Source organism: Centroberyx gerrardi, chromosome 7 (assembly GCF_048128805.1).
Source record: "Centroberyx gerrardi isolate f3 chromosome 7, fCenGer3.hap1.cur.20231027, whole genome shotgun sequence".
In the NCBI taxonomy this organism is placed as follows: domain Eukaryota; kingdom Metazoa; phylum Chordata; class Actinopteri; order Beryciformes; family Berycidae; genus Centroberyx; species Centroberyx gerrardi.
The window spans coordinates 28905280-28930708 of NC_136003.1; the positions used below are offsets into that span (position 1 = coordinate 28905280).

At 42.2% G+C, this 25429-nt stretch overlaps 1 protein-coding gene across 1 annotated transcript in view; it reads left to right on the top strand.

The window, feature by feature from the left end:
* Positions 1 to 25429, top strand: part of doc2a (double C2-like domains, alpha) — a 108945-nt gene that overhangs the window by 78127 nt on the left and 5389 nt on the right. Inside the window, exons 8-9 of the mRNA XM_071894630.2 lie at positions 870 to 929; positions 21045 to 21274. Coding sequence (XP_071750731.1) covers positions 870 to 929; positions 21045 to 21274 — 290 coding nt within the window. The remainder of the gene's footprint in view (positions 1 to 869; positions 930 to 21044; positions 21275 to 25429) is intronic.

Sequence of the window (25429 nt, forward strand, 5' to 3'; positions counted from 1 at the left end):
TTAGAAAATGAATATTTGTAGTAATTGCATTATAGCAGAGACTATTTAGCCTACAGCTAAAAATCACTGCGCAGCGTATAAATACCTGGTTGCTCACCTGAAATAGTTAAAAAAAAAATAAGCCTGTACGTAAACCTATATTGAGTTAAAGATATTTTTCAAAATCTACAGGCCACATAATAAAAACCACTGACAACTTTTTATTAGTAAAAGATCGCTCTTCTTACTTTTGATAGTGTTAGTGGCCTACTGTCATTAAGTGTGTATAATGTAGTGTGTTAGTATTATACATAGTTTATGCTAAAGTGTTAGCATGGAGCGTCGGAGCCAATGATCTACCAGGGTGTCTCTGTTTTTCATCACTGAACAGGTAACAGGTGTGTATTCCGTTATACCTCACCAGCTCATGCATTACCTTAACCCTAATCCTAATCCTAATTCTAGCTCTAACCTTAACCCTAAACCCAACCCCAACCTAACCCCCTTTAGATGTGAGGACGGTCAAAATATCCTCAAGTTTTGGAGACTTTTCCTCATCTTTTTATCCTTGTGACACACACACACACACACACACACACACACACAAAGTACCTAATATACGCATACACATGGGAGATGCACCGGAGTGCGAGAGACACAGCAGTGGAGCTAAGAGACTTCACACACACACACACACACATACACACACACTTTCATCTGCATCCCACACTGTACATAGCTTTGAGAATACACAACACAACAGTTGCTGCTTCTTACTGCAGTATGGTGCTTTGAACAGGAATCCCTATAAACATAAATAAGAATAAAATATCCTCACTCTTTCTCCTCTCTCTCTCTGTTCTCTCTTCCTATGTCTCTTGCCCATCCAGCTCCCCTCTCCCACTGCCATGGGTGCAGCCCTTCGAGGAATATCCTGCTACTTAAGAGAGGTACAGTTCACCCTTAGTCTCTATCTATCTATCTATCTATCTATCTATCTATCTATCTATCTATACTGGGGTTAATTCACTTTCACTTAGCTCAGTTTAAAATCTAAATTTAAACTATAATTCACATAATAATAAGAGCCTTCATTCTCAATCATTTCTTTATGGATTTGGTACAAGAACCTTTTTCATGACACAATTTCCCTTTTATGAATGAATGAATTTGGGAATGAAGTAAATCCACCTCCAGAGTGTATTGATTTGAAACTTAATTTGATCCAAAACCATAGTGGAAAACACTTAAGCTCTTGTACTGCCTTACTCCTCAAGAAGACCAATTATCCCTGATGCTGTAAACTGCTGAGACCAAGAGGTGGGTGGAGTAAATAATTGTAATTGGCCTCCTGTTTATGCTTTTTTGTTGTTGATTTATTTAGTTTTTTTTTGGAGTGGTGTGGGTGATTTGGGGGGATTGCTTGCCACCATTCTCTTGGCACGCTATTAAGGAAATTAATGTGAATTTCAATAGGACCTTTTTGTTCACGCTCGTTAGAAGCGTGAAGTCATTGCCTCCCTAATTAAAGCTCTACAAGCTGGCACTCCAGTGAGCAAAAAAAAACAGAGGGAAAAACATTTGCATGTTGAAGAAGAGGGGATGGGGAGGAGGGAAATCTCTTCAAGTATGAATGATTTTTGATGACAAGTGGACTCAAAACGTCTACCTCTTGAAAGGTAAAAAGATAGGGGTGCGATGATTGATCCCTGTGGAGCGCCTGCTGCAAAGTACACTCTGGAAACAATGGAGGCCTTCAGACTGAAGCACCATATTAAGTGTATTAAGCTTTCACACAAGCAATGTTTTCAAATCTCATTATTTAGCGACCTCAGCCCTCTCCAGACAGCATTAGTATTACCAGGGAAGGTCAGTAATTGGATTTTGCCCATGCACAGTGGACAGTAATTCGATTTTGCCCGTGTATACCCCATGACGGTAAAATAATTTACTGCGGGACCGTGGTAATCCAGGGACAGGACACACAACGACACCCACGGTACGGCAAAACAGGCAAAACCCTTCAAGTGGCTTCATACGGTTGTAAAGCTCCACCACTTGTTGTACGGCTCTTGTAATCCAGAAGCCAGGTGAGCAATTACATGAAACACCAGATGTCGATTCAGACGGGATTAAAATGACCCCAGGATGTCGGAGTTAACTCAAAATAAAGAAGGAAATTTCAGCTGGAATTGTTTCCAATCACTGACATGTTCGTTCCGGACGGGATAAAATTCCTGGCGTCCTGAGGGAATAAATACCAACCTGCTCTGGTAATAGTAATGCCGTCTGGAGAGGGCTTCTGGGTGTTGTTTACATCCACTGAGGCTGTGGACCTTCAGGTGACGTTTCAGCCTCACTCCAAAGGCTGGTTTCAAATATGTAGTTTAAGCTGTATGGGCTTGGCTGCAGATGAGATGGACTGACTGCACAGCTGCTCAAGAAATACTAGAAAAACAGACATATTGTTGTTTGTCTCAGAGCTACACCGAGTAGCAAGGGTGGACGTAACTAATTACATTTACTCACGTTACTGTGATTGAGTAGATATTTTGTGTACTTGTACTGTTTGGAGTATTTTTTGAAGTCATTAATTTTACTTGTGCTTAAATTGGGTTTTGCTGAAGAGTTGTACTTCACTACTTTTTAAATCACATCCGTTACAGAGTACAAATTTTGTGTCTCTCCATCAGCTACAGAAATTGGACAATCGTGAATTGGCCAATTGTGGATCCATTCACAGTGAGAAGAGAAATTTGGCTTTACTTTGTTTCTGCACTTTATTTTGTAATTTCCAAATTTTCCAATTGAAAGAATCTAGTTTGAACTCTGTCCTCTCTCCTGTTAGAATCACTTGGAAAAGATCACAGCTAACAACGTTCTCTTTTCTAAAACATAACTCTATCTACGTCTATGAGCTACGTTTACTTCATTAGATTTTTACATCAGTACTCTTACTTCTACTTAAGTCAAATATCAGCAAAGTAACAATACTTGTACTTGAGTAGGACATTCTAGCACTCTTTCCACCACTGCCAAGTAGCCACAAATCATATCATATCATAAGAACAGATCAGGGTCCTTGTGGTTTGAGGGCCGATCGATCCTGATGCCTCTCTGCTTGGTACTCAGCATTAAAATAGATTTATTAGTTTCTGCAGTAGACTGGCATCCTGTCCAGGGGGATGAGCCCAGGAAGACAGTGAACCTTTAACAAGCTGTTTGTTCTCCACTCTGTTTGCGGTGCCTTTCTTGGTTTTAAATGTGGACCTACACTACCAGTCAAAAGTTTGGACACACCACAATTTTCTTCATTTTAGAATAATAGTAAAGACATCAAAACTATGAAATAACACAAATGGAATTATGCAGTGACCAAAAAAGTGTTAAACAAATCAAAACTATGTTATATTTTAGATTCTTTAAAGTAGCCGCCGTTTGCCTTGATGGAAAGGCAAAGAAATTCATTCATAGGATCAACGTCACTATTTATATTTGTCTAAGAAACAAATTCCAAGTGTTTATGCAGAAGCCTTTAGATCAAAATGGCTTTAAGAGAATGAAAAACATAGAAAATTCAATCAGGTGTGTCCAGAGTTTTGACTGATAGAGTATCTGCAAATACACTTTTGCAAAATGGAAAAAAACAATGTTGATTGAATCTTGAACCTGAAGTCCTAGATGTAATGAGAGATTATGGGCACGGCACTTTTGTCGTAACTGATTTTTTTTTTGCTCTTTTGCGCTCTGGTTTGTCTTCTTTAAACTTTTCCCTCAATTATAAGTCATACTTGTACCTTCCTTTTCCTCTCTGTCCCTGAGTGCACGACACTAGAGGAGAGCCTTGTGACAAGATCTCTGTAAGAGCTTTTTGGATAGGCAAGAAAGGAGATTGATCAAAAGTGACAGCGGGGTCGGAGGGCATTTATTTGGACAAGAGAGAAAGCACATTCGGATAAAGAGAGATAACTTATCAAAAGAGAGCAATGAGTGACGGCTGGTGGTGAGTGGGGTGTGTGTGTGTGTGTGTTTGGGGCTCTCTGAATGGAGATTGAATGACAGATGGTAACAAGACAGCCCACCCAGAGGTGTTTTACCCCACAAAGGAGTCAAAGTGACATGGGTTGGTCTGGAGGGAATAGAAATGATAGGGATGGAAATGGAGAGAGTGGGAAGAGACTATGGAAAGGGAAGTGGGAGGACTTTTTGCTATCCTTGATAATTTTGAGGTACAGTTTTACCATATACTCTTAAATGTTGTCCAATAAGCTAAACTCAAGACTTCATGTCAAAATTTGTTAATATTGAACGTGATTATGATGGGAAAAGGCTCTCAGCGCTATGCCAGGACGACGCTTGACAAAGTACTGTAGCATTTCCTAGTGCCGCTGCTTTAGGTTTGTGTGGGCATGAGAGCAGTGAACCAATATGACGATTAAAGTGTGTTTATTTTCCCCAGTCATGATTGCTGAGTGAACACGTCTTCTCAAGTAGGGTTGATTCAAATGGCAGTGGTGCTAATCAGAGCGTTCGTAGCTTAATTGTTGTCCTCGTTCACTCGTGTCCCAATTAAGGTTTGTAAGCACGTGTGTAAGAGTGATGAGGCTTGAAACATGCAAAGTTCATTTTATAAATGCATGAGCAAGTTATAAGAAATGCTATTTAGATGAAGTTAAAGATAGAATCCGACAACATTTTTAATCAGGGCTTTGCAATATCTTCAGTATTACAATATGCCACACTGGACATACTAATAGCCCATTACTGAATATACAGTATATATATATATATATATATATAAAAAGGATATTTATTGTAATACATATTGAGTCTACTGTACCACTATGTGTTGGCAGTAACCGCACTACATTTTGGACTGAGTGAAGCAATGCAATTGCACAATGATTTCTGCATTTCTAGGTGGGTGAAAATTGATAAAAATGGTCCAATTCATATTTTAATCAAATGTGACACTTTTTATGGTTATTTTTTGGCATTTTTGCCTGTATTGAACAGTACACAGTAGAGAGAGACAGGAAAGATCGGGAAACTACATGAGACAAACGTCCCGGGCCGGATTCGAACCCAGGACATCGCAGTTTCACGACACGCACCTTAGACCACTGAGCCACCAGAACGCCCCATAAGTTGTTTTTTTTTGTCATGTGATTCGCAACAAAAACTGTGAAAGCGGGTGAAATTGCATGGTCGACTTTAAGGTGCTGAAACACATTAGCCTACATACAAGTCCACAGCTTGTAAACCTGCCTTGAGGCATTAAGGTGTTGGAAGTGTCCTGCAGTCGGCATTTATTTCCACAACATTCCTAGAGGTCACAGTAAGCCTGAAGTGAATTATGGTTTAGGTGGGATTAAGTATAAACTGGTGAAATACTGCAACTGAGTCACCCGCTGACCTCCGGGTTCAATTAACAGAGAGGCGAGGCTGCACAACTTGATGTGTGTTCTTCCACTGACACAAAATGCCACCTATGTATTTTGAAAAATAAAAAAATATATAAAAAATGAAAAAATAAAGATGATACAATTCTTGAAAGTGTTAAAGCCAAGAATAAAGGAGCTTTGGTTTCTCTCAGATTAGTTAGTCGAGTTAAAAGTCTGGACACATGATTTAACAGCCCATCAATCTTAATGTGACAAATCTGAAACCAAATGCTTCAAACGCATGAATATTGAACGTTCAAAAGGTCTCAAAGTCACAGGTAAATTGAGTTTAAAAAATTAATTAGCACTGAAAGGGTACACTCTCTGTTGGAGGGCGATCAGGTGGGCGCTCGAGGACTGGTTGGACCCTATCTGTACACGTTCCTGATGTTTAACTACTTGCTGTGATGAATAGCTAGAGGCTATTGTGTGTGTGCAGGTGTATGTGTGTGTGTGTGTGTGTGTGTGTGTGGCTAGTGATAGATGGCCATCTGGGGTTTAATCACATTAAATCTGGATATGAAAGCCCTGGGTGCTCGAGGTCCCGATTTGCATTTCTGGCTGGTCTACCTGAGCCTGGCGAGTGTGTTTACCTGCTTATTATCAATCCAGTAGCGTTTAGCACCCATGGGCTCCATTAAGAATTATCCCAAATGTTTTTTCATGCTTTCAGACCAGTGGTGTTATTTAGGCTTCCACTTTGTCTCAGATTGGCAGGGAGTGATTTAAAAGACTACACCGACCTTTTGGGAGTTTGTCCCATTGGTCACTTTACCCATTATGTGATGAGAGAATCATCTCTGTGTCTCTGTGCGCATGCTAACGCTTTAGCATACAGGCTCAGTGTCGTATAGCAAAATCTAAAGTATGAAGGTAAACCTTTTGGTAATCCAAAATTGGTATTGGTTTTTATTCTATGGCCTGTAGATTCATAACTTCAGTCTTCATCATTAGTGAAGTCCATTACAAATCAACAGAGAAAAAACTAGCTAAACATCACTCACTTCCGGTGTCAACAAAACAAGTTGAAGTCACGCGGAGAGAGACACTTTCTGAGCTAAACAAGCGTTGCAGGTTTAGACGACAGTCATTAAAACAGACTAACTATCCAGCTTTAGGATAATGCTAGTCGACTACAATTACTTAACATATTGTATGCTAAAGCGTTAGCATGCTCCCCACGGACAGCGCTATCTACCGGAGACACAGAGATGATTTTGGTGCCAATTATTCTCTTGTCACATAGGCTACTGGGCAAAGTGATAAATGGGCCAAACTCCCCAAAAAGCCGGTGTAGTCCTTTAAGGGGCCGTTAACCTTGTTTGGGTGTGAAATGTGAGCCACCCACCATTCCCTTTGTTGAACTGGAACAAACAGGCTACTGTAGATAGGTGACATACATTCTGTGTCTGTGTCCAGATGTAAGTCACAGCCAGATGTGTGAGTTTACTTCTATACACTGGGGGTTCTCAAAGGTTTTTATTCCATTGACCCCCAAATATACAATATAGGCCACTGACCCCCATTTAATCATATTCAGCACCAGGGATTAGTTGTAGTTGATACAGTATTGCATTGTAGAACTGTGTATACTTCATATGGGGAGATAATATTGTTGGGAGTGAAACTTATTATCTGAATAGTCATTATTACGCATTCTCTAATTGGGATCATTTCCAGTGAATTAAACCGTTGTTAAATTAAACTATTCCTCATTTTGCTGGGGGACCCCTGGACCCCCTTCAAGGGGCGTCCATGTTGCTATAGAGAATCAGAGTGGCACACACCATAACAGGCTGTTGCATGCAGTGAAGTTATCTCTCCACACCTCAGGACAGGATTGGATATTCTGTTATTAGCCTGTCACTTCCACTCACTAAACTACACCTCACCCGTCTCCACAGGGAAACTCTCTACAAGCTAGCTAATGGCTCTGTTTGTGTGTGTGTGTGTGTGTGTGTGTATTCCTGGCCACCGGATGATTTGTATAAATATATCGCTTGGGATGGTGGGCAGGTACATTGTCATTTTCGCTCAGTTTTCCCTCTAAAAACATAGTTATTTCTTGCCACTTAGACTGCTGCAATGCTGTTTTCTCTCTTTTCTCCGGCCTCCCAAAGAAATCAATCGACCGAATACAACTTATTCAAAATGCTGCATTCTTACTAGAACCAATAAAAGAGAACACATCACTCCAATATTATACTCTCTGCATTGGCTGCCTGTGAGATTTTGGATTGATTTTAATATTTTGCAGTTTATTTCTAGGGCACATATGGGTCTGGCCCCCGCTGCACTGCAAAAAATCTCCATCTTAACAAGTCATTTAGTCTACTATTGTGTCCTAAAATCAGAGTTTTCTTAAAATAAGTGAAAAAATCTGCCAGTGGGGTTCGATAATTTCACTTGTTTCCAATGCAAATCAACTTGTTTCAAGAATTTTGTAGTGCAATTTTCTTGACAGCAGTGCAGAGTTATCTCTCCTCACTGCAGAATGTTTCTCTCGGTTTAAGAAAAATAAGATTTGAGGCTGAATATGAGACTAAATGACTTTTTTGTGATGTTTTATTTATATATCCAATTTTTATTCATTAATTTATTGATGCTCTGAATTGTTTTATCTCCTTGTTTTTATTCTCCTTTCCTTTTATGCTCTTATTCCTCTATTGCTTTGTTATTTAATTCCTTTGCTGTTTTTTTAATCTGTAAAGCAGCTTTGTGAACTCAGTTTTGAAAAGCACTATAGAAATAATGATTATTACTGTTCATCATTATTATTTTTATTATTATTATTATTGTTGTTGAGGCAGGCGGGAAGGCATTTCATAATTTGTGAGAAACAGATCGCTCAAAGTCACTTAGGATTTAATCAAGGATCTGTTTAAAGGTTGATTAACTTCTTTGATTTACACATTGTTTCAACGTCATTGCTTTGGCAATATTGTTTTTTGATGTTCATGCCAATAAATGAATGCTCGTTAAACTGCAATAGAAACTGAACTGGAGAGGCAGAGGAAGAGAGGTGGGTGAAATCCCTCCCTTGTGTTTGCAGACAATTGGTCTGCAAACACAAGAACTTTAATTAACAACTTAGATTCACATGTTTGTTTACGTCCGCAGCTCGGGCTGAAAAGAGCCACTGAGCCACAGTCGGCTGTAAAATGCAAACCTGAAAACAAACACAGTTCAGCTGTCAATCAACTCACCAGTGAGGCAGAACGGTGTCCATGTTTCTACCGTTTGTGACTGTGGAATTATAATGTGCTTCCATCTTTGATCCATTTTTTTTGTCAAAAATGAGTTAGTTGAATATTTTAGTGCTACTACTATCAGTTTGCAGATATTGGCTTTTTATTTAATGTCAAAAATCATCCAGTCAGTGTCGTCCACCTATGATATGACGGATGCAGTTTGTTTGATTATATATTTACTGTAGAATTGTTCAATACTACACTGGTTGTCTATGGTAAGCCCTTAAACTGAATTGATTCTAATGAGACACTTTGATCAGATTCCACACAAGTATGTATGCAGAATGTTGATTATTATTATTATTAGTAGTAGTGGTGGTGTCCCATGATCTAAATGCTGTTTCAGAGGCTTTTCCACCCTGACAAGAATTTAAATCTGGGGGAAACATGATTTTTTTTAGCTAAATATCAGCACAAAATATCATCTATCAGCAGCCTCAATCCAAAAAAATATTGGTATTGGCCAGAAACTCACATCAATCAAACCCTAATTCAACAGGTCTTTACATGTGATTTAAGTTAGATTTTGCACATGTTTATTTAAGTGGAAAGCATTAGCATGGAGCCTACTATCTACCGGGGACACATGGATGATTTTGGCGTCTATATTCTCACCACTTAACAAGTAAGCTGACCAACGGGACAATCTCTCCCAAAACCTCTCTGTATTCCTTTCATGCAACACATTCTATATAAAGTGTGCCGTGGTCTTCAAGTAGATCTGTGCCGCTTGGCTTCATCCAGCAGTAAGCAGACTTCAAACCCAGGCAGGACTGCGAGGCCAGCTGTCAGTTAAACCAATGATCTGGATGTAGGCAGCAGAAAACCTCTGTCCCTCGGAGCTCAGGCCTTCGCAAACTCACTTCTGATGTCCCGGCCAGAGACGGGAGAGATTTCCCACTGTGATGTAGAAGCTGTCTGTCTGTCGGTCTGTCTGTCTGTCTGTCGGTCTGTCTGTCTGTCTGTCGGTCTGTCTGTCTGTCTGTCTGTCTGTCTCTCTGTCTGTCTGTCTGTCTCTCTGTCTCTCTGTCTGTCTGTCTGTCTCTCTGTCGGTCTGTCTGTCTGTCTGTCTGTCTGTCTGTCTGTCTGTCTCTCTGTCTGTCTGTCTGTCTGTCTGTCTGTCTGTCTGTCTGTCTGTCTCTCTGTCTCTCTGTCTGTCTCTCTGTCTCTCTGTCTGTCTCTCTGTCTGTCTGTCTCTCTGTCTGTCTGTCTGTCTGTCTGTCTGTCTGTCTGTCTCTCTGTCTCTCTATCTGTCTCTCTGTCTCTCTGTCTGTCTCTCTGTCTGTCTGTCTGTCTGTCTGTCTGTCTGTCTGTCTGTCTGTCTGTCTGTCTGTCTGTCTCTCTGTCTGTCTGTCTGTCTGTCTGTCTCTCTGTCTCTCTGTCTGTCTCTCTGTCTCTCTGTCTGTCTCTCTGTCTGTCTGTCTGTCTGTCTCTCTGTCTGTCTGTCTGTCTGTCTGCCGGACGCTCTCCTGGAATAGATGAACCGCCGGCCTGCTGACATTTCCCCTGCCAGGTGCGAGCTCCGCTAACATGTTTGAGAAGTGTGGGCTAGAAGCAGATATATATATATATATGACTGGGCTGATGGGTGATTTCATTTGAGTCAGAGAGGCGGACTTTGTAAAAAAGCCGCTGCCACAGCCGATCTGAAATCTTACTCAGTGGAGGGTTCATCCACAAAGTGCCTGTTTTCACCAATTGATGGTGGGTGGAATAGAAATCCTGCCAAGCTCTTCTGACTCCTGCTATAAAGTCCATCGATTTGCTTATTTTTTGAGCGTCGTTTCTCAGCTGCAGTTTTGTTATGAGGGATGCGTGCTGGGACGTGGGCTCTTTGGGCCGTTACAGGGCTGCGTGTCAACAGCACTGGTGAGCACTGATTACCAGCTACCATAATGAAATGTAGGGCATGTCCTCATCCTTTTCCATACCTTAATTTTTCTTTTACACATACCCAAAGCTTAAAACTAACCCTTTTTCACTCAACGGACACCACATCTATTTTTGAGCGAGAATCAAGGGTCTCAGTTTGAAAGAGGAAGAGCTGATAGGAAAAAAAAAAAATTCAAAGTGAGAAGAGAGTAAAGGCCGAGTGGTAAACTCTGTGCTCAGACTGTCGGCGTAGTATTGGCTGTAATGAGGATTGGTGTGTGTGTGTGTGTGTGTGCGTGCGTGCGTGTGTGTGCAGCGTGATAGTGTGAGTTTGTGGAGGAGCGAGCCTAATGGAGATAGGAAGACACAGTGGAAGCCGAACAGTAGGAGGGAGAGAGTGGGCGAGCCTGCGCTCAGCGGACAAAGATCGAGACGGGAGGATTATGCTATCGATCTTCTCATCCTCCGCTCTGTGTGTGTGTGTGTGTGCGTGTGTGTGTGGGGCACAGGGCACAGCGGAGGGAGTGGGAGCAATTGATGGATGGATGACAGTGATCAAATCAAAGGCCTGTGATGAGATGAAACGCTAATTTGTTTTGCCGCCTTCACCATTTAATGAACACCACTGTTAGTGTGTCTGTCCTTTTGGTCAAATTATGCCTTTCTCTCCCCCATCTGTTGCTATTGAGCTCAGTGTGAACTATGGGATGCTGGTGATTGGATCCTAATTCTCATGAAAATACTGTCATAATTGTCTCAATACTGTCTCATTGCCTGTCATATGAAATCACCACATTATACCTGTATTAAAAAGGCACTGTTCTCTCCCCCTAGTGCAGGTCTATTTTCAGTTGAGGCAGTATTATACTGACATTACACCAACACTATCCAATCTTGCCTGACACTCTGTTTGCAGTCATGCCCCCTCCTTTTCCCCCTAACTAAAGCAGAAAGTGGATGATGGATTACCAGCTCTCTCCCGCCGACCTCTGCTTTGATTCCCCTTTTTCCCCGGTTTCCATTACTAATGCTGAATCGTTCTGTTGTGCTTCATTAACAGTCGGGGTTTAAAGCTGGTTTCTGGTTTGTATGCCTCACATGCAAAGTGGATCGTGTCTTTTTGTCGTGCTCTGTTCTGATGTGTGGGGGGATGAAATCGGGGCCGGGGGACTGTGGATCGGTCTCCGTCCATCTGTTCGTTGGTTCCTCTGTCACATGCAGCATCTCAGACACCACAGATCGGATGTTGATAAAACTTGGGGGAATGATACGTCCTACCAGTATGTTCCAGTATTTTCAAAATGACACTGACTGGCCCATGGGGAGGCGCTACGTCGTCCGTTCTTTTGTTTGTTTGTTCCCTGTGTCACGTGCGATATCTCAAGACGCCGCTGACGGGATTTGGAACTGAAACAAAACTTGTGTGAAAGATGCATCTCACCACTGCGTTCCCACAAAAGACTCAACTCAACCCACCTTCATCTGAAACTCCTCCCACCAGACATGATTGGTTTATGTAACTCTCTCCTGCTTCAAGCCCATGATTGGTCCAACCACACATTAGCCTTTGGACACTGGACTACAAAATCTTCCATTTTCCCCATCAATAACATTCTTTACTTCTGCTTTGCCTCCCCGTTGCCTTCAAAATAAAAGTCTCTCATCTCACACAGTCGGAGATTCTCAGCCATGAATGTAGGAAAAAAGCCTTCTAAGCTTAATTTGCATTCTTGCTTTAATCAATTAACCAAACACATTGGGGTTCAATCAATTCAATAGCTCGGGAAATAAAAGTAAATTTACAGCCTAAGCATGCAGAGATGGAATACACTACACAAAGTCTTTTATCAAATAAATCACACTATTTTTGTATTTTTATTATTTTATTTTATTTTATTTTTATTTTTTATTTTATTATTTTAATTTAGAACGAGTTACAAAACATAATTGGCCCGAAAATCAAAACACAAATTTAGAGTGACACAAATACAACAAACAAGATATTTCCTGTTAAACAGCAATTCTGTAGTTCCTGAAGTAATTACTCAGCCTTCTCCTTGACCTTTACAGCAGCACATACTATGAAATATCTGCTTTCTGCAAATGCAAGGAATTTCTGAAAATCTGACTGAAATTCAAAGGATCATAAAGTAATATTGTGTCATTTTAATCTAGTCCATCATACAGGAGGAGATTTGCAAGGTATGGATCTGTTCCTACACCACTGACAGCATGTATCACTTTCCCGTCTGTCTCTTCTTTCACTACTTTACAGCTTCAAGGATATTATGCAAGAGAAGTTTTTTGGTAACCGACTCCAACAACCTACTTTTTGAGGAAAAGCGGTTTCAAGTCCAAGTTCAATTCCAGGGATGGAGGGTATGACGAATCTGACAACAAATACCAAAATAACCAGGAAGGCACCGTGTCCATAAAGCTTCTTTTTCAAGAAAAGTGCTGGCAAGGTGCTTTCTCTGTGGAGAAAGTGCTGACCGTGGCTTTATTACCCATGAGCATCCTCACCTATTAGAGTGACACTGAGGAGCGCAGCGCTTTTCATGAAATGTTGGAATATTTTCAGCTTGAAGTGCCTGAAGCAAAAGCACAAAAGCAGCTGGGCGCCAGTGCTTGGGCCTTAGATATGAAATATTGAAGTATATTATTATTTTTAATCAGTCAGTTATCAAAAGTAATTGCTGTCCCTGTCGTTTGTCAATTCAAGGTTCAGCAAAACTAGCGGTTAAATTCCCAATTCCCAATTCCCACACTGCAACTTGTGAGAAAGTGACCCTCTCCTTTTAAAGGGGCTACATGACGCATTTTAACATAAATAAATCATTACCACATTCATTTTGAGACATCAGTATAATTACCATAAACAAATGAGACCATCACTGAGAAGACTATCAGCCTTTACCGGCCTCTACACTGCATTTTACATTGTCAGCCACCTGGTTGGATTTTTGCTTTACAGGGTTTATGGGAAATGTAGTCTTAGGGCTCTATTTTCGTGGCGGCGCGTGGCAGATGGAGGGCTTTCTCTCTCGCCTGTGCCTGTTTGGTATTTTGGTGACTCGCTGTGAACTTGACTGTGGCTAAGTGGGATGAGAGCTGCAGCAGCGCGTGTCAGCAGCGATCAAGCAGCGCAGTGCAGTTTTGGTGTCAAGGATTTGCACTTACATCGCCCGCCTGCTCAGACAGGTCAAAAGCACAAGGCACAAAGCACAGCCACGTCCTGTGCCATTTTCCTGGCTTTACCAACCGATGTGCACATGAACAGATTCAAAACCTTCCCAATAAAAACATCTATACTTTTTCTTAACAGTCCCTCCAGGAACTTGCGATTTTGCGATCGCAATAATTAACGCAAATTCAAGAAATTTCCGCAATATTTGCGAGAGCTTGCAGTTTTGCAAAATTGCCGCAACTTTTCCGCATGAAATGGCCAAATCAACAGACCGCTTGTGATTTGGACCAATTGTCGCATTTCGTGTCGTGGTAACTTACGTCATCGCAGCGTGCATTCAGGTGGAAGATGAACAAAACTCACCTGCCAACAAAAATTACTGCCATAGACCGTGCAAAACAAAACAAAACGAGTGCTGCAAGTATCGAGGTGAGTGCAAAATTCAAGCTCTTGGAAGAGTTAATAGCTTAAACGGAGAGTTGGAGAGAATAGGGGGAGGCTGTGTGTGTGTGTGTGTGTGTGAGAGAGAGAGAGAGAGAGAGTGTGAGAGAGAGAGAAAAAATAAAAAAATATTTCTTTGCTTGCAATTTTTCCCAATTCCCGCAATTTTACTGCAAAAAGAGCACATAAAACCTTGCAAATTGTATCGCAATTTTTGAGAAAAGCCGCTGCAAAATCAAGCATTTTTGGCCGCAATAATCACAAAAAAACTCAGCGAAATCCTGAGTACTTTTTCCAACACTGCAATTAGTGCAGCAGTAGAATAAAATTAGAATAGATTAGAAAGCTTGAATGATTTTGTGACCCTTCTCACATTCCCACTGCCTTATGCCTTTAAGGATGCTTTCAATTCATATGCAACACTTAGTGTGGTGATTATTATTATTATTATTTTTGTCTACATCAGCGGTTTTTAATCTTTGTCTCACAAAAATAAAAGGTCACCAGTTCGACATGTTAAATCCCACACAGCATCACAGAGGCCTGGACACCAAACAGTATTTTCCTCAGTCAAGCTATTTTAATTAGCCGACTATTGGAGTGAAGCTACAGCAAATATTCAAATATTCAAAGGGCGTTTATTGCAAAAACCATAAACATAATGGCTTTGTATATTTGAAATACTTAGATTTTTTTTAGGATTTAGTGACCCGATTCCCACTGCCCAGGTTGAGAACCAAGTCAAGATGCAGTTCTCAGGTTTGCTCATATTTGCTGGGATCAGATGCAGTTCAGTGACATCAGAGCTATCCCAAGTTGCAAAAAATACATTTCACATACTGTATATTTCAGAATATATATTAGAGAAATGCTTGAAAATATACTGAAATTTGCCAGATATTTACATACACGTAGATGGCATGAATTTGAAATGTAATTAGACACTGGAACTACATTTTCTCTGGATGTGCTGTTGATAATGTGAGCGGCTTCAGCAGCAAGATGCTTCACAGTCTGGAACAGAAACACACACTGAAGTGATGAGTGTGAACAGCTCTGCTCAGCTTTATTCTGACACAAAAATATATTTCAGCATCAAAAACATATAGACATACATTTCCCTTTAAACCTTTATACTACACTTAATATCACACACACACACACACACACACACACACACACACACACACAATTACCTGAACTTGATCACATAATACATTCTCAACATTAACATTCAAATTGGCCTTAAAACATAAACAATCCATTTTATCCTGACCTGCCAAAAACGTACTCTCCAAAATACACCTTAAATCCATTTTTCTTATTAATTGTTGAGTGCTATTACACTGGTGTGATGTTAAGTGCATCAAAATAATCACTCACCAAATTAACATGCAGCTAAACTCTTTCTGAGCCGTACCAACTTCAGTCTCCAACAAATTCAGAAGAACCAAAATACTCTTTCCAAACACTCACTACTAACTAGAATCTTTAAATCACATTACACTTCTTGTACAGATTATTTAAACCCAGAAAATATACTTTTTTCACTCAACTGAAGCTAGCCTTATTAAAAATTCAAATGTAAACATGCAGCATCTCTGCCGGCCTATCAGCCAATGGGAACTTGGAATCTCATTGTGATGTCACAACGAGGGCAGCATCATCACACGTATAAAAGAGCGTGCAGAGGCCCACAGAGGCATTTCATACTTTGGCACGATGGAGGCGACACCCAGAGAGAGAAAGAGAGACAAGGGGAACAAGTACATGTTGCTCCCGCGGAACACGGAGCCGGAGGAGGCCCAGGTAGGCACTGCAGAGCAGGCAGCCTGCCTGGAGCCCCCTGCTGAGAGGCAGACTGAGCCTGTCCCGGTCCAGCTCCAAGGGAAGAAGAGGAACAAGAGACAGGGAAAGAAAGGGAGAAGGCTGGAACTGGACTCTTCTGTCCAGAACCAGAAACACACCCAGGTCCAGAAGAAATGGAGAAGGCTGGAACTGGACTTTTCTGTCCAGAACCAGAAACACACCCAGGTCCAGAAGAAATGGAGAAGGCTGGAACTGGACTTTTCTGTCCAGAACCAGAAACACACCCAGGTCCAGAAGAAATGGAGCAGCCAGGATTGTCGGAAGATAATGGAGGCAGAAGACGATATCAGGCTGCCTCTGGACCTGGACTCTTCTGGCCAGGGCCGGAACCGGATCCAGGAACAGGTCCAGGAACAGGCCCCGGCCCAGAAGAACCAGCAGGCCATCAATGCTGATGCCTCTGCCTCGGAGAAGAAGCCTGTTGGTCAGCAGACCCAGGCTGCAGAGAATGCTCTGCCAGAGATCCTGCTACAGCTGCAGAAAGTGCAGCATGATGTAGACCAGCAGACCCTCCAGCTTGAGGCCCGTAGGGTCAGTCCAGGCCAGGAGACCAAAGCTTTGGAGGAAAATATTCTAAAGCTCAGTCTGGAGGTGCAGGAGAAGCAGATGAATCTTCTTCAGAAGGCCATCAAACATAATGCTGCTGAGATGGAGAAGAATGCCCTCTGCCAGCAGACCCAGTCTGCCCGGGCTGCAGAGGAAATCATTCAACTCAATGGCCGGATGCAGAAGGTCCAGATGACGGTTCTGCAGCAAGTCATCCAGGACAATGCCCCTGCAGCTGAGAGGAAGACCTGGTATGCCCAGACTGCTGAGGAAAATATTCCTGAGGTCCAGCTCCAGCTGCAGAAAGCTCAAAATGATGCCAAGCAGCAGGCCCTCAAGATCCAGGCCTTTGAAGTGGAGAAAGGAGTCCTCTGCCAGAGGTCTGCAGCGAAAAATATCCCAGAGCTCCAGCTCCAGCTGCAGAAAGGCCAAAAAGATGCAGAGCAGCGGGCCATTAAGATCCAGGCCATTGAGAAGGAGAAGGAGGCTCTGCACTCTAAAATAGAGGAGCTGAGAGAGGAGCTCCAACGAGAGAAGAGCCTCAACACTCTGGCTGAAAACAAAAGCCAGGCAGCCATCCTCAACCTGGAGCTTCAAATTATGGAGCAGGACATCACACAGAAGGAGGCTTTCTTTAAAGCAGCGGAGCTTCAGGAAACTCTCCAAAAAGAGAAAGAGGAGGCCCAGAAGGCTCTGGAGAAGTTCCTGGCCTCCCAGCAGGCTCAGCAGGAGCAGGAGAGCTGCCTCCTCCAGTGGCAAGAGGAAAAGGCCGGTCTCCTCAGGGCCAAAAATGACACCCAGCAGGCCCTGGAGGAGAAGGAGCGAGAGTGGGTCGAGAAGGAAAGCTTCATGATGGACAAGATTGCTCATCTGGAGCGGGACATCGGTGAGAAGAAGAAGAAGAAGAAGAAGCGTAGCTGGCTTCGAAGGCTCATCGATGCCCTAACTCCAACCCGCAAGGAGAAGAAGAACAAGGAGGAGAAAATGGAGTCAACTTCCAACTAAGACTCCAACAAATTCCTCAAATTCTTCATGTGAACAACCTGAGCACATTAACACCTGTGTTCACACACACACACAAATACCCAACCCTCCTACATCCATTTCCAACCACCCCCTTATATCCCCCAAATTCCCACAAACCCTTGTATTTTCCCCCAATAAAAGATATCAACAATGATATCTAAAATAATGTGCAGCCTGTATAGTTTCATTTCTGTAAAGATTTGTAAGTTCTACTACAGTCAGTAGTGTCTGTGTAACTAGTCTATCAATTGTTTGTGTGGTTTTGCTATTTAAATGCTGTTAAAAACAAGCCTTCTCTTCTCTCACCTCCCACGTATTGTAATGTTCTGATAAACCATGAAGGTTCAGGGCTTTCAGAAGTTCGTTTCAGGCGCTCTGAGAACCGTGTGGGTGATCTTTTCTTTAACTAAGATCTCTGTGACTTGCAGTTTGAGTGTTGGTGATTGTGTGTGTGTTCAATTCACTTCAATGCACTGAAGCATTACGACACGGTTATCGGTTAAATAATTCCACTAACGTCACTTAAATACCACAGGTAATAACGTTACCTAACGTTAAAGTTTACAGGGCAACGGAAGACGTGGATGTGTGTAAATTAACGACAGAGAGTGGGGCTCGGTGTGGGAGCAATGCTCGGCTAGTGCGACACGTTTATCGGTTAAATGACCTAGTCCACCAACGTCACATACCACAGGTAATAACGTGATCTACCGTTAAGGTTTGCATGGATGTCTGTAAATTGACGAGGAAGAGTGTGGCTCTGTGTGGGATTCAATATGGCATCATCAGTGTATGGGACTGAATGTGGCATTTAGCCCATAGACGAGAGGTCATCTCTTAGTCAAAGACGCCATCTCACGAAGCGACATCTCACTATAAGCGTTACCTGACTGACTGACTGACTGACTGACTGACCTGAATATGTGGTCAATGGTGAGTTATTTTTGTTCAGAGGGAATGCGAGGGAAGAGACCAATTCTTGTGTTTGGTTTGAGACAGATCGCCTCTGGGTTGATCCAGACTCTCCCTATGCCGAGCAGTTTTAATGATTCCTGTGGGGAAATTGAGCCGTTACAGCAGCAAAGAATAGGATCTAGCAGTGGCTCGGATATAAATGAGGATAGAGCAAACGGAGGGTTTAAAACATGGCACAGCCCATAATTACAACGAAAAGAAGATAATGAGAAAAAACAGGGAGGAAACTTAAATTCTTAAATAGTCAGCATTATAAGCAACCAAATACTTATGAGGTTAGAACCACAATAAATATTACAAAATATTCCTGCGATCCCAGAATGATCATGTGTTATCAGGCCCGTTGTAATCAGAGCCATTCCAATCATAATAACTAGGAAGAAGAAGAAGAAGATGGTGATGATGATGATGTTGAAGATGATGAATACTCTTGCCTTATAGAAATGTCAGCTTAATTTGCATTAGCCTTCATTTCCAAGTTTTTTCTCCCTCTCTGACTGCAGCTTCTCACTTCCACATTTCACCAACTTTTCCTTCCACCAGTTCCGGGACGCATTTTTACACGTTAGAAACCTGCGTGTCTTACAAATAGCATTGATTAACTATTGATCCTAAGCACAAATCCAAGACAGTCTCAGACCGATCTGTGGAGAATGAAAGATTGAAGGGAAACAGTCTGCATGATGGACAAGTTGTAACGCAGCAGGCCCTGATAAATACACAAAACACACTTTGAGGGCTTTACAGTTGAATGCCTTACTGTCCAGCTCCCTGCTGTCTCTGCCTCCCACATTCTGGATCACAGTCTGCTGACTTGGTCAATCAACCCATCAATCAATAAACAAACCATTCAGACGACATAGTGGGCATTGCAGACCTGTTAATGCCAGGTTATCCTCTTGTCTGGCAGACATTTATGGCGTTTATAAATGTCATACCATGCCAAACAAAGCAGGAAATTACAGATTAGTCCTAATTCCACATTGTTGTATCATTAGAAAACACAAAGGTTAACCTCTCCCTGCCAGGATGAAGCTCAAAGCAGGAGTCGAATAAAGTGGCCATAATAACCTCCATGTTTAACGACGCTGCGCTGATGGCTCTGCAGATGAGTCACCATGCTGCTCCCTCCCTCTCACACAAAGGACAGTTGACATTTCACCTTCCACAACAACAATTTCATGGGGATGAAGCGAGGGGGAAAAAAACAAGGCAATGCATCTGAAAGACGGCAGCGCAATGTAAATTTACTGACTGATAGAACTGTTGGCTCCCTCACAATGTTCTCTATCCTAAAAATAAATAAATCAGAAATTCAAGTCAAAAATGCAAAAATAATTCAATGTTTTTTTTTCTAAAGACCATTTTTTGGCATCTTCGCCTCCACTGGACAGGTCACAGGAGAGAGAGTCAGGAAACATTTGGGTAGAGAGAGAGAGAGAGAGAGAGAGAGAAATTAAATGACGTAAATGATTGTTGTAATTATTAAACGAAAGAAAGAAAGATATTGAGCAGTCACTCTCACACTGGTGACACCTCTGGTCAGCCAGTATAACTTCTCTGAGAGTGACTCCCTCAATTTTTCCTCTCAAAAGGACATCAATTTCGATGAGATCTTGAAGGATTCTTCAAAGGATTCTTCGAAGGAGCCTAGAGTCTTTCCGGTGGTCTTACCCCACCCTATAAACAGGCCCCACAGCCCCTATAGGACTTGTAAATGTTCCTGTAGAACAATACACAGATCATCTAAACAATTACAATTATAAACTTCAAGAAATCCTTCAATTTTCAATACAGGTTTGAGGATCCCATCAGAGTTCCTCTAGACTCCTGTTGGGATCCTGTTTGTGACGCCAATTGATGAATAATTTTTTATAAAATAGGTAAAACATAAATAAAATAAATAAATAAAGATAACACCTGTTACATCTACATACAGATGATTTAGCAGAAGGCCACAGAGAAAAGGAATGTTTTGAGCCGACTTTTAAAAGAGCTGACAGTGGGAGCACATCTCAGTGCTTCTGGAAGTTTATTCCAGTAATTGGGAGCATAATTACTAAAAGCAGCTTCACCTGATTTAGTTTTCACCCTGGGAACAACTAACAGACCGGTCCCAGATGACCTCAGAGGTCTGGGTGGCTCATATCCTAGGAGCAGGTCAGAAATGTATTTTTGGAGCTAAGCCATTTAGCGCTTTATAGACAAGCAGCAGGATTTTAAAATCAATTCTGTGGCACACTGGAAGCCAATGCAGTGACCGAAGAACTGGTGTAATGTTCTGTTTTCTTAGTCTTAGTCAGAACTCTGAATGAGCTGTAACCGCCCCAGAGTTTGTTTTTTTTTTGTACCCCAACCTAACCTTTTATTCCACCCTTTTGTCCTCCGTGGGGACAACATGTTTGCTGCTGCCTTTTACTCCTGTGAACTAAACTACGCTGCGTTGCTCCACAGTGGGAGAACGAGCAGCTGCACAGCCTGGAGGAGAGAGGCCGTCTTCTTCTCTCCCTGCAGTTCTTGCCTCCGGTCAGCATGGAGGATGGAGAAGGAGAGGGAGGAGGAGGAGGAGGAGGAGGAGGAGGGGGGGAAGGCCGGCGCAGCGGGGGGCTGTGTGTCGGGGTGAAGCGCTGCGCCCACCTGGCAGCCATGGACGTCAACGGCTTCTCCGACCCCTACGTCAAAATGTGAGTCCCAAAGTCCGTCCGGCTGCCAGTTCACACGGGATGTCCCACACCGTCACTCAGTTCCTGTCGTGGTTTTGGGATAAAGATCAACACAGTCTTGAAATCTTATCTTAGGACAATTCGGTTTCCAGCATACTCTGAAGCAGTATTGATTAGGGTAAACATTGGAAATCAGAAAGTCATCATCTTGGGTTTCAATGGAGAGTTTTAGTGTCTCATGATGGTCAAAATGCTGTTTCAGGGGCTTTTCCACTGTGGCATTGTCAAACTGAAGAAAACACACCGCTCACTTGGTTGAGATGCCGGAGTGGGGGAATAGAAAAAGGCATCCGCACACTCAAAATCTATGCAAAAATCATTTATTGCGAGCTTTCGGTCAGGAGACTTTCTTCAAGGCATAAACAGGCAACAAGTGAACAGAGCAAAATGAGGGTTGCAGAACAAGTCACTGCAAAGCCAATTCAAAACACCTGTCATCCCAGCAAGTGACCAAGGGAATTTATGGCATTAAAATGGTCCAATTTAAAGATACTGAATATTGGCACAAAATATCAGCTATCGGCAGCTTCAGTCCAAAAGTATCAGTATCAGCCTTCAAAAATCCATCCATCAGTCAAACCCTGGTGTAGAATACATGGTCCGCTAAATGATCATAAATAAATAAATGTTATCCAACCAGCCTCAAAACACTCCAGCTCTCGGTTTCCCTGTTGAACTCTAACTAAATTATTGAAACTGCTGAAGTCAGTCTAGAGCAGAATCATGATGCTTTTAAGAGCCGGTCTAACAGTTAAAACCCGTGTTTACCTGCATTCATTTAGCCGACTCCAAGCTACAAACTGAATCATTTAGATCAGAGATTAGCTGCCGCTGAATTCCCAGGCAGGGACTGAACTGCAGAAACATTGATCCTGTAATAAGCTCCTGATAATAAGATATGCAGTGTGAGGGGTTTATATGGGTGTTTCTCATTCCACTGCTAGCATTTTGACTACATACGAAAAATAATAACTTCATCAAGTATAATCTTCAACCGTACGAATATGTTACAAACTTTATAATCGGAGCTGGTGATTACAGATGTCAGAATCTGATGGTCAGTGGATTAAAAAAAAGAGTATGGAGCCAAAATCCCAGTGTATTCCTGTCCAAATACTCATGAAACTCACTGTAGAGGTTAACCAAATACTAAATTTATGAAAAATCCCAGTGTATTCCTGTCCAAATACATGAAACTCATTGTAGAGCAGGGGTCTCAAACTCAATTTACCTGGGGGCCGCTGGAGGCAGAGTCTGGGTGAGGCTGGGCCGCATCAGGTATTCCACAAGAAAAGCTTTGTTAAAAAAATTCCAATCTTCTCAAATGTCTTTATTTTTATTTTTTAACACAAAATAAGATTTAAACGTCTTTATTAACAGTTCTTTAACCTCAATGGGTTCTTCTGAATATGAATTGTCCTGAACATGAATGGAACATTGAAGAACATGAACTGTTCTTCTGAACATGGCTTCTCTTGCCTACTCCTTGCTGCTAGAGACCTGGCAGCGCTTCCTCTCGCATAGCTGAGCCACATTTGGCTTGAGGTAGGAAGCAGTTGAGACCCTCAGTATGGCTTGAAGATGATTATCAGTAAGTCTGGACCTGTACTTGGACTTATTGAAGTTCAAGGTGGAGAAGAGCTTTTCGCACAAGTATGTGCTCCCAAAAAGGCACATGGTCCGCTTGAACATTCGGGAAAGCTCAGGGAAGCTGGGGGTCAATTCTCTCAAAAATTGCCCAAGCTTGTCTGCTTTTCCACTCACCTAGTAGTGTTCATCGTGTGAGGCAATGCAAATAGCGCGATGCAAATAAAAAATAATGACCCACAAATAACGGTGCGACCCTATAATTGGTCCGGTTTACCGGGGACTGTTATCGCCGACGGACAGGTGTCGCTATGTGACTGCAGACTACATTAGGCTACATTGAGTTCCTTACTTTTCTTTTATCCCGCCGCGTACGCATCACTTTGATTTATTTTGTCAGAGAGAGACATATATACGTATAATGTCCCGCTGGGCAGCAACTTAAAAAACTTTTTTTTGGAAGTGTTGTGAACGCAGCGCGCTGGGACGAATGTCCGCGTGTGCCCAATAGAAACGAGGCAGCCAGCCAGGCACGGAAGAAAACTCTCCATGGCAACGCTGCTGTAACTTTCACTCATTGAGAAATGTTTCTCTGCTTGCATCAAGCCCGGTCGATGTCCCACCCCCGAGAGCCATATACGCCACCGTGATTGGTAGGTTCGTTCAGCTCCGCACACAATACTGTAAAGTGCGATCCATATAAAACTCGCGGGCCGCACTAACATTAAACTTTCATATTAAGGTGGGGGCCACAAAATATCGTCTCGCGGGCCGCGAGCTTGAGACCCATGTTGTAGAGGTTAACCAAATACTAAATTTATGAAAAATCCCATTGTGTTCCTGTCCAAATACTCATGAAACTCATTGTAGAGGTTAACCAAATACTAAATTTATGAAAAATCCCATTGTGTTCCTGTCCAAATACTCATGAAACTCATTGTAGAGGTTAACCAAATACTAAATTTATGAAAAATCCCAGTGTATTTTTGTCCAAATACTCATGAAACTCACTGTAGAGGTTAACCAAATACTACATTTATGAAATCCCAGTGTATTCCTGTCCAAATACTCGTGAAACTCACTGTAGAGGTTAACCAAATACTAAATTTATGAAAAATCCCAGTGTATTTTTGTCCAAATACTCATGAAACTCACTGTAGAGATTAACCAAATACTAAACCTATGCATTAATGAGATAATGAAATGAATTTTAAAAAAAAGAGTATGGAGTTTAAGCAGCGTCTCCTCTCGGCGCCGGCGTGTCAGAGGGAAACTCGGGGGTGGGGGGGTGAAAGCCCGGGGATTTGAGGCTCTTCTTCATGCTTTTCGTTTCCTCCGGCTCACAGGGGAAGACGCTCAGTTTCCTTCGCATGCAGTCAGAATACAGAGCGGCATCACGAGGGCATCTGACAGCCGAGGGGGTCGGGGGCGACTCACAGATTTGTCAATTTTGGAAGTTATGGCGTCGCAGCGCTCGTGTCAGCTCGCTGTGCCGTGACTGAGGTCAGACCGATATGTTGGCTCGCAGATACATCAGGCGCATATCGGCCCTTTGTTAAAAATCAGGTATCGCTGGCACAGAGTTATACTTGACTACGCCTCCCTAGATTATTTAAAATACGTGCTGCGCTCAAAAGATAATGTGTTCTTTAAAATCTGGGAACCCTTCCTTCCTTGCAAACATTGGTCCAGATGTCTCTTCTACTCTGACAGCGGGGTTTACTTTGCCTAGAGTGTCATCTTTGTGTCTATTCTTCCTGAGTCTCTCTTATTATTATTATGTAACATAGCCTCTTACTTATATGTTTGTTTTAGAGCTGAAAGGTTCTATTTTAATTTTTTTCAATGGAATTGGTTGTTCTTTGTAATCTGATGTTGTGCATTTTAATGAAAGAAAATTAATAAACATCTCAAGTAAATAAATCAGATATCGAGTCGGTGCGGTTCACCTCTGATGCTCCTCTCTGACCGCAGCTGGTCAACATGTTATGTTGTTATTTTTACATCAGATGTCCGACCAGAGAAATCGTTCCAGTGTGGTGTGGGAGGATTTTAAAACCCGCAGTGAAACCTGCCTCGCTCTGCCTGGAGCAGCTGCTGACACACCACCAGAATTTCATTTTTATGGCTTTCATTGAAGAGCTTTAGTTTCCCCAAAATGGCCTAAATGCTGTTTCAGGGGCTTTTCCACCCAGACAAGAATACAGTTCTGGGAGAAACACTGACACTCCTTGTAAATGTTTTATGCTTTGTGGCATGGAAATGGTCACATTTAGCGATATCGAATCAAAAACCAAAACCAGGTTATCGGTCGAACCCCAGTCGAACCCCACAGTCATAGCAGTATCAGCTGTCTGGTGCAATTATGAGGCAGCAGCTCATAATTTGCGTCAGAGACAATGCTGGGATTCAAGCTGAGCGAGTCAATTCAGGGAAAATGGGAGAATTAACAGGTCTAATATTCCAGCCGGCAGCCCCTGGGCGCAACTCATTTCCTGCCAGGCCCACAGAACGTACAAATATGTCAAC